The sequence below is a fragment of the Notamacropus eugenii genome, chromosome 2 (assembly GCF_028372415.1).
Source record: "Notamacropus eugenii isolate mMacEug1 chromosome 2, mMacEug1.pri_v2, whole genome shotgun sequence".
NCBI classification, from domain to species: domain Eukaryota; kingdom Metazoa; phylum Chordata; class Mammalia; order Diprotodontia; family Macropodidae; genus Notamacropus; species Notamacropus eugenii.
Genome location: NC_092873.1, coordinates 505,479,091 through 505,493,847, shown reverse-complemented (window position 1 = coordinate 505,493,847; position 14,757 = coordinate 505,479,091). Strand labels below are relative to the sequence as shown.

At 49.3% G+C, this 14,757-nt stretch overlaps 1 protein-coding gene across 4 annotated transcripts in view; it reads left to right on the top strand.

Moving 5' to 3' along the window:
* Positions 1-14,757, top strand: part of SLC6A9 (solute carrier family 6 member 9) — a 51,680-nt gene that overhangs the window by 12,690 nt on the left and 24,233 nt on the right. For 3 of the 4 annotated variants that reach the window (XM_072649172.1, XM_072649173.1, XM_072649175.1), the window contains exons 3-5: positions 5,874-6,030; positions 6,458-6,589; positions 6,819-7,089. In XM_072649172.1, the coding sequence (XP_072505273.1) occupies positions 5,874-6,030; positions 6,458-6,589; positions 6,819-7,089 (560 nt within the window). The remainder of the gene's footprint in view (positions 1-5,873; positions 6,031-6,457; positions 6,590-6,818; positions 7,090-14,757) is intronic. The other variant, XM_072649174.1, reaches the window with a different exon arrangement.

Sequence of the window (14,757 nt, the reverse complement as noted above, 5' to 3'; positions counted from 1 at the left end):
AGGGGGAGGGCAGGGGTTCATGAGCTGCCCTCAGGTTGAAGTGTTTGAGCAGATGCTGGCTGGCCACTTGTCTGAGATGTCAGAAGTAGGAAGAACTCATTCCCTGGGGAGGGGGTGACCCCATTGCCCAGCTCCCTCCCTTCTTCCCATCTTCCCCACTCTTGGATTCCAGGATCCTCTCATATTAGTTTCCTCAGTCATCTCCTGCCAGATCTATGCACCCCCAAATGCCCATTTCCAGGACCCTCCTCGTGTCCTCACCCGCATGACTGGGCAGGTTAGCACATGGCTCGTTGGTGTGTGCGCTTCATGTTAAACTGAACAGCGGGCTCATCAGTGCTCAGCCAGGCAGCTCTGATGTGATTACCCACTGCTGGCACACGACCCGTGGTCCAGTGCCACCCCCCCCCCTTCACTGCCCTCTCTCCTGGCCAGCCCTGGAGCTAAGGAGCCCTTCCCTTCTCTCCAGCTGCAAAGAGGAGGAGGCACCTTGTAGCTCCTCTCAGCATAGGGGGGCAGAAAGAAATCCATCAACTGGCAGCCCCTGCCCTCAGGCAACTTCTGCTCTATGTAGGGGACAAAATAGATACAAAATAGTCTGGGATAAGGAGAGGTAGGAGAGGAGCTCAAGAAAGCCCTCTAGCAGGAGACAGGGCCAGAGCTGAGTCTTGGAGGAAATTAGGGATTATAAGGGACAGGGGGAGAACATTTTAGACCCGAGGTGCCAGCCGGTGAAAAAGCACAGAGCTGAGAGATGGTGCCAGGACAGAAGAAGCAGGAAGAAGGCCAGTCTGCACAGAGGAAGTGGAGTGATTCTGTGTATAAAGACTAGAACCACAGATTAGGGCCAGATTGTGAAAAGTTTCAAAGCTGAGTTTAGAAGTTTATATTTTATCTCAAAGGTAATATGCAACCCCTGGAGTTTATTGGGTAGGAAAGTGATATGTTAAGGCTTGCACCTTGGGAAAATCATGTTAGCAGCTGATTAGTGAGGAGAATCTTGAGCAGGGACCCACCAGCAGGTTATTGTCAGAGTCCAGATGATGAGAACCCTCAGAAGGGTGGGAGGTGCCCCTCAAAACTCTCCTGGTTTCCCCTGTCTCCACTCTTTCTATTGAAAACCTTGTTTTATATTTCACTGACAGAACTGGGGCCATTAGCCAAGACTTCCCTTTTCTTCTCATCTCATAGCATTCAGAGGGCTTCCCTCACTATTTCCTCCAGTCCCATCTCCCATGAAGAGATGGCACTCTTCCTCCAATATGTATCTCTCCTTCCTTTCCTCTGACTCCCTTCACTCTCCAGTCTGGTTCTCAACCCCGTCTTTCCATTGAAACTGCTGTCTCCAAAGTTTCTGTTGCGTCGTTCAGTCATCTTTCCATTATGTCTGATCCCCCATTTGAGGTTTTCTTGGCAGAGATCCTGGACTGGTTTGCCATTTCCTTCTCCAACTCATTTTACAGATGAGGAAACTCAGGCAAACAGGGTGAAGTGACTTGTCCAGGGTCACACGGCCAGATTTGAAGTCAGTAATGGTGAATTTAATGGCTTCTTTTCATTCTTCCCCCTTCTTGACTTCTCGAACACTTTTGCCATTATCGCTCACTCTCTTCTTCTGACTAACCTCTTCCCTAGGTTTTTGTGCCCCTGCTCTCTCCTAGCTGCTCTCCTACCCATCTGATCACTCAGTGGTCAGATGATCTACTTCATCCAAGTCACTCCCACAAACCTCCAAGGTTCTGTCCTGAGCTCTTTTCTCTTTTCCTTCTATTGTATTTCACTTCATGACCTCATCAACTCCCATGAATTAGACTCTATAGATGACACTTAGACCTTATCCAGCCCTAACCTCTCTGCTGACCAGTTTCACATCTCCAAGTGCCAATACACATCTTAAATTCAACATGTCCAAAACTGAACTCACCATCTGTTCTCTCCCAAACTGCCTATTGAGACACCACCATCCCCCGAGTCACCGAGGTTCACAACCTGGATGTCATCCTCAACTCCTCATTCTCTTTCACTTCCCCCATCTGTTGCAGTAGCCTGTCGATTTTACTTTTGGAACATCTCTCATATTGTCCCCTCTGCTACTGCTACCAACCTGGTAGACGTGCTTGGAATATTGCAATAGCCTGCTGATGGGTCCCCCTGCCTCAGGTCTTTCCCCATTCAAATCAATCTTCTACACAGCTGTCAAATTGATCTTCCTAAAGCATGAGCCTAACCATGTTCAGTCAGATCCAGGGACTGCCTGTTTCCTCCAAGATCAAATTTAAATTTGCTTTGACCTCTTCCTACCTTTTCAGTCTTCTATATTTTACTCTCCCCCAAGCATCACTTTGTGATCCAGTTGACATTGGTGTCCTGGCTGTTCCTCAGAGGAGACCCTCCCTTCATCTCCCAACTCCAGGCATTTTCTCTGACTGTCCCTCATGCCTGGTAATCTCTCCTCTCTCATCTCTGCCTCCTGGTTTTGTTAGCCTCAGCTAAATTGTACCTTCTACAAGAAGCCTTTCCCAGCCGTCCTTTCATCTTAGTACCTTCCTTGTGTTAGTTATCTCCAATTTGGGGGCCATCTCCAGTCATCCTGATCCATATCTGGCCACTGGACCCAAATGACTCCAGAGGAGAGAGTGAGGCTGGTGACTGCATAGTCCTGCCTTACTTAAATCCAATTCACTTGCAAGTCATGGCATCACCTTCCTGATGTCATGATCCTCTTTGAGAAGGAAGGACAAATAGCAACAGTGTCTCCAATTTGCCCTGTATCAATCCTGTTTGTACATAGTCATTTGCAGGTTGTCTGCCCCATTAGACTATGAGTCCTTGAGGGTAGGGACTATCTTTTGTCTTTCTTTGTGTCTCCAGCACTTAGCACAGTGCCTGACACACAGTAAGTGCTTAATATATGCTTGATTACTAACTGATGAGATCACCAAGTGAGAGAGTATAGAAGAGAGATGAAGTCCCAGGGTCCTCAGCATCAGGTTCAAATAGAAGGTGATGGTGATACCAGAGAGCATGAGGACTGGGCAGATAGAAACGAGGAAAAGTAAGAGAGAGTGGAGTCACAAAATAGGTGAGAGTACCCAGGAGGAGAGGGGGTCAGAAGAGGAAACTGTCACTGAGAGCTCAAGTTTTGGTTTTGGTTTTTCATTTGACAAGCATTTATTTTATTAGCCCATCACCTCTCTGTCAGAAGACGAGTAGCCACTTGCTTCATCATTAGTCCCATGACGTTATAGTAGATCATTGCATTGATCAAAGTGCCAAAGTCTTTCAACATTTTTCATTTTTACAATGTATTCTGTAAATTGTTATCCTGGTTCCAATTGCTTGACCCTGCATCCATTCATGCAAGTCTTCCCAAGTTTCTCTGAAACCATACCCTTCATCATTTCTTACAGCATAGTAGTATCCCATCACATGAGACAACTTTGTGGCACAGTGGATGGAACACTGGACTTGGAATCAGGAAAGCCCATTTTTCATCAGTTCAATTCCAGTCTCAGATCGTAGCTGTTTGACCCTGGGCAGATTACTTCTCCCTGTTTGCCTCAGTTTCCTCATCTGTAAAATGAGCTGGCAAAGGAGAAAAACCCCAAAATGAGGTCATGAAGAGTCAGACGTGACTGAAATGACTCAACAGCAAAAAATTCCATCACATTCAGATATCCCAATTTGTTCATCCATCCTCCAATTGATGGGGTATCCTCTCCATTTCCAATTCTTTGCCATCACAAAAAGCACTGCTATAAATATTTTCATACATAAGGGTCCTCTTCCTTTTCTTTTTATTTCTTTGGGAATGGTCTCTCTGAGCAAAGCTTAGTAGTAACTTGGCCATCATTCTGGAAATGGCAGGACCAATTCAGAGCTCCATCAGCAGTGCATAAATCAGCCCATTTTCTCACAACCCCCCCAACATTACATTTTTGACGACTTTGCTAACCTGACTGCTTTGAGGTGGAAACTCAGGGTTACTTCAATTTGAATGTCTCTATTGGGGATTTTTTCCATATGGTTATTGATAAGCCTGGGTTTTTTTTTCCTTTGAGAACTGGAAAAGGTGATTATTAAAGATTGTTGGTAGCTTTGGAGAGAGCAAATTCAATTGAGTTACGGGCTCAGAATACAGATTGCAGAGGGCTGCAGAGTAAGTGGGGTGGAAGGAAATGGAGATAAGCAGCCTGGACAGATTTTGTTTCCTAGGAATTTGGATGAGAAAAGGGAGAGAGATTCATCAATCACTCAGCATACATTTATTAAATGCTTACTAAGTATCAGGCACTCTGCCCAGCACAGGATTCTTAGGATCCCAACTCTTGGAGCCAGAAGCACCTCAGAAGCCCTTTAGTCCAGCCCCCTCATTATCCAGGTGAAGTAATGGAGGTCTATGGAGATTAAGTGACTTACCCAAGGCCACACAGACAGTAAGCATCAGAGGCAGAATTTGAACCCAGGACCTTTGACTCCAAAGATAACTATGGGAGGATAGCTTGATCCAGTGAGTGATTTTTTTTTGAAGGATAAGAATACATGGGATCCCTTACAAGGGACGTTTGGGGAGAAATTGAAGGCTGGAGTGAGGGGGTGATAGTGGGATGATTGGCTCCTTCCAGAGGACCATGGACAGACCTAGCCTCCAACCCTCAGAGATTCTCCATATGAGAAGTGGTCTCCCTCCTAGAGATTGTCTCTAGTCTTCAGAAGTTGTATTTCCCCCATTAGAGACCATCTCTCCCCTCAGACATCATCTTCCTGTCTTTAGACGTTGCATCTCCCATCTCAAAAATTGTCTCTTTGTCCTCAGTGATTATCTCCCCTCCCCAATCGAAGGTGGTCCCTTCCCCCATCAGACATTGTCTCATCCCTTGGAGATCCTTCTCAAACCCTTCCCTTCCCACACCCTGGGCCAAAACTTCCTCAGAAGCAGATCTTCCCCTCTCCCCAGGGACTCCTTCCTACCTCACAGAGGACTTCCCACCACTCAGACCCTATAATCACTCCCCTACACTGTCTAGTCCCAGAGGACAAGTGCCTCAGACGCTCTTTTCAGTTTTGTCTCTTTCCCTAAGGTCCTCCTCAGAGCGGACCTCCCCCTGACCTCAGAATCTATCCTAGGTAGCCCCCAGCTTCCCTTCCAGCTCTGGACTGGACCCTACTGCCCAGGGCCCCTTCCTTGGGCACAGCCGTGCCAACCTGCCCATCCTGCCTTTGACATCATTGACAGGCTCTGGCCAGCCCTGGGCTGGAACCTACTCCTCAGGGACCCTTGCTTATGGGCCAGGTCCTGTTGTGCCAGCTGGCTCCTCCTGCCTTCGATCATAGCCACTGAGCTACTCTGTGAGCCCAGAGCCCTTGGGCTCAGCTGTACTATCCTGCCTGTCCTGCCCAAAGCAGGAGGAAGGGGCCCACTCCCCCTATTCTGCTGCGTGTCCAGCTGGCCCACGTGCTCAGCCTGGCGATGTGCTAGGCAGACAGGACTGTAGGCGAACTGATAGACTGGGGGGGGGGGGAAGGGGGACACACACACACTGGACACAGGACTCTTTGTTGCCAGTCCCAGCAGAGCTGCTTGGTATGACACTGAGCCGCTTACCACTCACACCCCTGAGAGCTGTGCAGGATGGAGACCTGGGGGGGGGGGGGGGGGTCCAGAGGAATCAGGCAGGCCTGCCTGGGGTGTCCTGGGCTGACTAGGATGAGAGGCTGGGCCCTGTCTCCACATGGCATTGCCTCCTCCTGTCCCTCGTTTCATTGCTTTCCTCCCGGGAACTGGCAGGCAGCAGGCACGGGGACCAGGCTAAGCCCTGGCCAAGGTTGACTCTGGCTTCCTACTGATTGCACCTCCTCTGTTCTTTCCACAGAATGGTGCTGTCCCCAGTGAGGTGGCCAAACGGGACAAGAACCTCAAACGGGGCAACTGGGGCAACCAGATTGAGTTTGTGCTGACCAGTGTGGGCTATGCCGTGGGCTTGGGCAACGTCTGGAGATTCCCTTATCTGTGCTACCGCAACGGGGGAGGTACCCAGTGGGCACTGCTCCCTTGGGCACAGGCCTTTCCATGTCTTCTTCCTGGGGTAGAGACCACCCACCCAGAGTGCATGCTCCTCCCCCACAGCCTGGCACAGATATCCCTCTGCCTAGGGCACAGACCACCTCCAGCTCCTGGCACACACACTTTCTCGGGGGGAGGGAAGTGGAGAGGAGAACATCCATTTCCTTCTGGGCACAGAGACTCTGTCTGGCTCTCAGGGTTGCTCCAAGACTCCTCACCCCTGATACACCCCCACCTGCCTGGGTCCTCATTCCATGGGGAAGGAGGGTGCTGTGGCCTGCTCCTGAAAACTGGGCAGAGGCAGGGATGCTGGGCCAGTGCACTCCCTTGGGCTTAGGGCAGCCAGGGCAGACTCCTCCCTCCCTGAGCCTGGCCTCTCTCCCCACCCCCCAGGTGCTTTCATGTTCCCCTACTTCATCATGCTGGTGTTCTGTGGCATCCCACTCTTCTTCATGGAGCTCTCCTTTGGTCAGTTTGCCAGTCAGGGCTGCTTGGGGGTCTGGAGGATAAGCCCCATGTTTAAAGGTGAGGATCAAGGGCAGCGTTTATGTGCCCACATTTCTGCCCCGAGAGCTCCGCCTCCCTATGTGGGGCATGTGTTCCTTGGCTTGGACCCCACACCTCTCCTACACAGGCTCTCTCTTTCCCCTTGCTGTCCTTGGCCACTTCCTGGGCCTGGCTCCTCACTCTCCCTCCCGAGTTGCCTCCTCTTCCCCTGGTCCACCATGAAACCTCTCATTTGCTTACCCTGCAGGTGTGGGCTATGGCATGATGGTGGTGTCCACCTACATTGGCATCTACTACAACGTGGTCATCTGCATCGCCTTCTACTACTTTTTCTCCTCTATGACCCCCGTGCTACCTTGGGCATTCTGCAACAATCCCTGGAACACCCTCGACTGTGCTGGGGTCCTTGACGCTGCCAACCTTACCAATAGCTCGGACCCAGCCCAAAGGCCCCTCAACCTCTCCCAGTTGCTCAACTACACCCTTAAAAGGACCAGCCCTAGTGAGGAGTACTGGCGGTGAGTCTCCATCCTTCAGGAATCTGTTGGGAAGGAGGGAGGTGGGGAGCAAGCAGCCTCAGACTCAGGGCAGGCCCAGAACTGGAGCCAGACAGGCAGAAGGGACAGGGAAGGGGATGAATAAGTCAGGCAGCTCTTGTGACAGCAGAGAGACTGGCTTGAAGGGTTAAGTTGGGACAGAACCTTTGGAAGGCCATGGAGAAGGGGGCAGGAAAGATTCTTGGGAAAGCCTTACTGGGAGGGAGGAGTCCTGGCTGGAGCTCTGGGCTAGTGACCTAACTTCCCAGAACTTCAGCTTCCTCACCTTTAAAATGGGCTAATAATCCTGCTTCTGGGAAAAACTTGGCAAGCTTGCAAAGTTCAGAAGCCCACCAGAGGCTGAAGGGCTATCAATAGGGTAGGAGCAGCAAAGTCCAACCTTCATGTAGGAGGCAGGCAGGGGCAGGGCCACATTGAGGCCTGAGGGCTCCTGGACACAGGGTGCTGGCTTGGAAGGAGCGCGGAGACAGATCCTGAGCCAGATCCAGCTGTATTAGGAGGGGAGGGGAGGGATGTTTCAAAAGTAGCGTTCTTTGTCAGTGCATCCTTGCTTCATATTCCCCCTTGGGGAGGAGAGACTTTGTTTGGAAAGAAGCTCACTTGGACTGGGGGTGGACAGGTGGTGCTGTGTCGAGTCCAATCCTTGTTCCAGGCCCTCACAGACACACTAACAGGCTCACAAATCTGCCCTGTTAGTCCTCTGCTTGAAAAATCTCCTACGTGGTAGAGCTCAGACTCATTTGCCTTCTCTGATACCCCTCCAATCCCATGGAGGGAGCATCTGGTTTTATACTGTTCTCATGAATGAATTGAGCTTTACAATTCCTTGTGCTTGTATCTCATCTCCTTATCTTTCATCTAAGCTCCAGGTGGGCAGGGGTTCAGCTTTATACGAAACTCTCTATTTCCCTCAATGTCTAGCACAGAGCTCAGCACACTAATGCTTAATGAAGGTTTGTTGGATGGATGGATGAATGGATGGATGGATGGATGGATGGATGATGGATGAGTGGATGGACAGATGGATGGATGGATGGATGATAGGTAGACAGACAGGTGGGTGGAGGGATGGATGGATGGATGATAGGTGGACAGACAGGTGGATGGAGAGATGGATGGATGGATAGATGGATGAATGATAGGTGGACAGACAGGTGGGTGGAGAGATGGATGGATGGATGGATGGATGATAGGTGGACAGACAGGTGGATGGAGAGATGGATGGATGATAGGTGGACAGACAGGTGGGTGGAGAGATGGATGGATGGATGATAGGTGGACAGACAGGTGGGTGGAGAGATGGATGGGTAGATGGATGTATGATAGGTGGACAGACAGGTGGGTGGAGAGATGGATGGATGGATGATAGGTGGACAGACAGGTGGATGGATGGATGGATGGACAGATGGATGATCGATAGATAGATGAATAAAGAGACAGACAGGTGGGTAGATAGAAGGATGGACAGGTGGGTGGATGAGTGGATGGATGGATGAGCAGACGGATGGATGAATAGGTAGGCAGATGGATCTTCAGGTCTTGCACTAAGCCTTTCGGCTTTTCTCCATAAGCAATAACTAACATCGATGTAACTCTCCAGCACTAGACTAAGTGCTTTTGACAATTATTATCTCATTTGATCTTCATGGAAACCCTAGGAGGTAGGTGCTTTTATTATTTCCATTTTACAGATAAGGAAACGGAGGCAGAAAATGGCTAAGTGACTTACCCAAGGTCACATGAGTAAGTGTCTGAGGCCAGATTTGAGCTCAGGGCTTCCTGACTATAGATCTAGCACTCTATCCACCCTGCCACAGACCCTAGGCTGCACAAAGGCGGTACATTCCCCAAACCTTTAACTAGGCCCCATGCTTCTGAGATGGGGAGAAAGAGATCGCAGAAGCACATCCTCCAGGAGGAGATAGTACCAGCCAGGAAAAGAGACCACGGCGTCCAGGGGTCCTATTGAGAGGCATGAGATGTGGAGGCTGCGGGAGTAATCTTAGGGAGGAGGCAATTGGTCATGGAAGCTGCCAGGCCAAGAAGAGAGATGAGGCTATTGATGGGCTCAGTGGTCGCAAAGGTGGAGAGGAAGAGACAGAAGGGAAAGAGATTTCCAGGGAAGAATGGAAAGGACCTTGGAACGGGTGGGATGAAGGACAAAGACGAACCAGAAAGCCCAGTCAGTGCCCCTTGAAACATGGTGGAGATCCAGGAAAGCTAGGAAGGGAAACAAGGAAGGTGCAGAGTGGGAACTGTGTGAGCCCTTCTCCTGTGTTGGCACCCGCATGCACCCACATCCAGAGGATGTATACAGTGTGAATACAGTATCAGTGTGTTATGCAATACCAGTGTGTGTCCACAGTATCAGTGTGATACAGTGATACTATGTGTCAGTGTGTGTATATGCAGTACCATTGTGTGTATATACAGTATCAGTATATGTACACTGTATCAGTGTGTATACAGTGGAGGACCCTAAGGAGTCATCATGACAGCCCTTTAGGTGACTGCAGGAGAACCCATGAGAGTTGCCCAGCAGGCTTCGGGATACCCAGGCCTCAGAGCACATTGTCAAGGCATCCTCGCTGAGGCCAGCACTGAAAGCAGATGATAGCCAAGGCCTCCTGGAGCCCAGTTCCTTTCCCAGAGCCCAGCCTTGCTCGCTTTTCTAATCTGAGAACTGAACAAAGGCCAAGCTCTCTTCACCAGATCAGACCCAGCTCAGGTGGCCCTGAGGGCTAAGCAGAAGGGCCCAAATCTGCCCCCTCTGAGGAGAAGCACAATCAAGGCTCCCTCTCACTCCCCAGCGGTGGCTGCTGGCCAGCTGTTTGTGGTGGTTACCAAATCATGCACAGGATGGAGTGGGCAGGAGTCAGTCACATAGTGTCCTCTCTCCTCCCTCCTCCCTTCACCCCAGCCATTATCAGACAAGTGAAATCCAGGGAACTTGAGCCTCAAGAGGCAGGTCCGAGGTGGCGCAAACAGATGGGCAGCCTAGGCCATGGGAGGCAGGGTCACAAGAACTGGCATCCCTAGAGATTTTTATTTGCAAGGACATGGCCCTTGTGGCACCCTCCCACCCTCCTTTTCTCAGGGGACAGACAAATTGAGAAGAAGAGTGACTTACCCAGGGTCTTGCAATTAGTAATTCTCTCCCCAGCACCCATATCCCAGGCATAGGATCTCCGGGCTGGAGTGGACACATACCCATTTTCTGATGAAGACTGGAGACCTGGTTGTGCTTTGCCTGAGTGGCTAGGGAGGTGGTACAGGGGAGCCTCCAGTTCAGCTTCAGGAGCCTGTCCTTTCATTTCTCAAGGCCCTTTTGTACCCTAGTGTTGGGGAGGGTGGAGAAGAGAGAAAGCTGGTCCCAGGCAGAATTCCCAGGGCTGGCTCTCCAGGTAGGGGTGGTCAGGAGCCCAGACTCATTTCCCTACATCCAGGGGCAAACCTCTACTCTCGAAGGGATTGGAAACAGCTGCTGTGTGGCTCAGAACACATTCAGTTTCATTGGGGGGAAAAAAGACTCTCCACTCTATCTAGAATTAATATCTGCTAGTGCCTTCAGCGGGAACAGGAAATCTGGATTCAACTAAAGGGCCACTCTTGACCTAGAGGGCCACATGTGGCCTCAAGGCTGAAGGTTCCCCACCCTTGGCCTCTAGGAACCTGGAGGGTCAAAGTAGGAGGCACCAACGCACAAGTCCAAGTCCTGGTTTCAAAAAAGACTCCAAGCCCAGGGCCCAAGGTTACATTGCTAAGAGTGGCAGAGCTGGGTGAACTTGGCTCTATTGTCGTGCACTTCGGGTCTCTAGGGAGAGATGGAAACCAATGCAAATCTATGGGGCACCAGCCTGCAGCTTAACTTGTCAGGTGGGATGTGGAAAGGAAATGGCCTGGAGATAAATCCAGCCGGTCAAGCCTGTCGGGCACATGACTCCTTGGGCTACTAACCAGGGCCTACTGTCCAGCTTGGTCAGGTCCAGCTGCCCTTGACTAAGTGGCCTCCTGATGCCCCCTTCTGGGCAAAAAATGCAAATGACATGAAGGAAGGAAAGAAAGGAAGGAGGGAGGAAAGAAAAGAAAGAAGAAGGGAAGATTTGGGATCTGCTAGATGGGGGAGAAGAGGCAAGAAGACCCTTGGTTGAGGATGTTCCTGAAGTGATCCAGCTAAGAGCTTCTGAACAAGGTCTTCTACTTCATAGGGCAGCAGGAGTGGGGAGAAGGGACTGGGATAGAGAGAGGTTTGGAAGGTGGAGTCAGCAAGAGTCAGCCTGAGAAGCTGACGGGGTTGTAGGGGACCCCCCTAATTTTGCAGGCAAGGTCTTGAACCCAAAAGGCCCTCTAACCCAAGTCCCCTCCTGGTGTCTGCATGGCTTCCATCCCCTTCCTAGATGTCCACTGAGGCAAAACAATGTCCTGGAGAGGATTAGTCAGGAAAGATGAATGATGCCACCAGTTTGGACCCAGGGAAGTAAGAGAAACTCCAGATTCTTTCTGCCAGAGCCCTCCCAAAGAGCTCTGAGGAAGCTGTCCTTCCCAGTAGCCTTGAGTCTTTTCCAAGGAGTCAGCAGGTGGTGCATTGAAGACCTAAGTTCAAATCCCAGCCTCAGATACTAACTAGCTCTGTGTCTCTAGGCCTCAGTTTCTTAATCTATAAAACATGGATGATAATCAGAGTGCCTCCCTCTCATGGCTGTTGTGAGATCTAATGAGATGATATTCGTAAAGGACTTAACCAACCTTAAGTTTTGAGCCTAAGTCCTACCCTTTGGTTTTACAGGTTGAGGCCATTGTGGCTTGACCTCAGTTCACAGGACAAGGCCTGGGGGTGGGGGGGGTGGGGGGTCAAGGAGCTTTCCTCAGCTGCATGTTCCAAAATCAAACTCAATCTTACGGTGCTTCCATGCCCAGGTCAGGGCTCCTGCTTCATGAAAATTCCCCACCCCCTGACCCAAGTGAAAGCAAGCTCTCCTCACTGTGATTTCTGGTAGCCTGGGTACTTCTCACGTTCAGCTCTCTGTGCAACCTCTCCTTCTCTGCACATTGCTCCATGTTGGTTCTGTGGCTTTTCGCTATATTTTAACACTGTGTTGTTTATCTTATCTCCCCTTAGTTTAGACTGTAAGCTCCTTCAGCATAGGAATCTTAATGTCCACGGTGCCACGCTCAGTGCCCTGTGCTTAGGAAGCCACAATTCATGTTGGTTGGATTCAATGGAAGGGCGTATCCAGGACGAGAGAGAGGTTTGTTCTCCTGTTCTCAGCCTTGGGTCAGAGCTTATCTGGTATCAGGATCAATATAAAAACAAACTCCCATCCCAAAATGCTATAGGTTACTTTGGAAAGTAGTGAGTTGCTCATCCCTGGAAGTGTTGAAGCAGACTGGTTACCCACCTGTTGTGGAAGGAATTCATGTATCAGATGATGGGTTGGCTTTGATTACCACCAAAGCCCCTGAGACTCTGATGCTGTAGTATGTCTGTAACCTGTGGCTCAGGGAGTCTCAAAGCTCTGGGTTCAGATTGGGTTTGGTCTCAGGGTCTGATACCACCAGGCCATTTTCCCTCTATGCCCTCAGTGTCCCACCTAGAGATTACTCTGGTAAATCTCCAAATATACCAGTTTCTTGATTTTCACATTTATGGGTAAAAAGGGACCTTTGTTTCCCTTACAGTTACTTTTGGTAACAAAAGCATATGGGTAGAGGACAGCCTTTATTTTACCTGTCAGAAAATATAGACTCACAGATAAAAAAGGACTCATGGGAACTCATGATGGATACAGAAAACATTCATAGTAGTTCCCCTCAGAAGGAAATAAACTTAGAGATGCCACTGAGGCAACCATTTGACATTTAATCATTCAACAAAGCATCTATTAATCACCTACTATGTGCTAGGCACTGTGCTAAGTGTGGAGACACAAATACAAAGAATTAAATAATCTGTTCTCACCAGGAGCATACATTCTAATGAAATCAGGCATTCTTATGAAATTTTTCTCTCACATAAGTCTACACAGGCTCATGGTGTGACCTGTGGTTTGAACTCTCCCTGGTGGGCAGACATGCACTAGGGCTGTTGGACAAGCAAACTCCCTTCCTATCAGAGGCACACTGTCTGTGAATAACTCACCATGATGCTAGATGATGGCAATCCTCAATCGTCCCTTTTTGCACTGCCCCACTCTCTTTCCCCCATCCCCTCACTGCTCTTGATTCTGCCCTCTAGGGCCCAGCAGAACAAGCCTAATCCGTTCAACAGTGATAACCCTTCCGACACGTAGATGAGAGTAGTCATGTCCCCCATAACTCCTCTCTTTTCCAGGCTATAGAAACATCCACAGTTCTTCAGCCAAACCTGAATGAAGGCTTAAATGCTCTCCATACTTGTCAACTTTGGAACTAATGTAAAGCCAGGAGGGATAGTTAGTGCATTCGATGATCAAGTCAAAATTCAAAATGATCTCAACAGACGAGTAATAGATCAAATTGAATAAGAATAAATTGAATGTAGAATAGAAGACAGCCTTTGATTCAAAAGATAAACTGCTCTAATACTGACTACAGAGTTGTGGCATAAGCTCATGGGACAAAGATCTAGGGTTTGTAGTGGACCACATGCTCGCTGGAAGTCTGTAGCTGACAAAGAAGATGATATGAGGGTGGGCTTCATGAAAAGAAATCAACTGTGTTAAAAACTGAGGATGCTAGAGCTGTAGCAAAACTATCCCTGCCTTCAAGGAAACCCCAGGCTAACTGGGGGAAAGTACATAGACGTATCCAGCCCCTGTGTGTTACAGTGGATAGAGAAGTGGACTTAGAGTCAGGAAGACCTGAGTTTGAATCCTGCCTCAGACACTTCTTAGTTGTGGGACCCTGGGCAGGGTCTGTCTGCCTGTCTGCCTCAGTTTCCATATTGGGGATACGTATAGCACATATTTCCCAGACTTCTTACGAGGACTATCAAGCACCTTGTGAACTTTAAAACACTATATTACTATAAATGCAAGTAATTATTACAGATCTACAACCAGGGGAATCAGCCAAGGTTTTACGTAGGAGGTGGTGCATCAGCCAAGCTTTTTAAGGAAATGAGAGATTCTAAGAGGTAGAGGTGAGGAGGGAGCATTTTCTAGGCACTGGGGACAGCTGCTGCAAAGGCACAAAACAGGAGCTGGAGTTCCTGTGTTTCCCTCCCTTTTAACCTGCCCCTCCCTTTCCCTGGTAGTTTCCCTGTTGAGTCAGCACATTTCTACACTAAACATATGTGTCTGCATGTGTGCTCCACTTTCCTTGTCTGTTTTAGATAAGAGTGAGGCTCCTGTGATGTCTTCTGTCCTCCCCCTTCCCCTATGTACACTCCTCTGAACCAGTCCTTTATCTAAGCACCTCAGTGCCCTTTGAAGGTACTAAGGTTCTGAAGGGACACTTGCTACTGAGAGTGTCTTCCTATTAGAATGTCAACACTACACCATCATAGAGCTCCTCAAATAAATTTTACCTTTCTATCAGTTTCTCTGGACTCTCATGTTCGTATTTTAAATATCCTACTCAGCTTTCAGTATTTTCATTAGAAATACTTGCAAGTCCTTTATTCCACTTAAGATCCATTTTCTCCCCTAT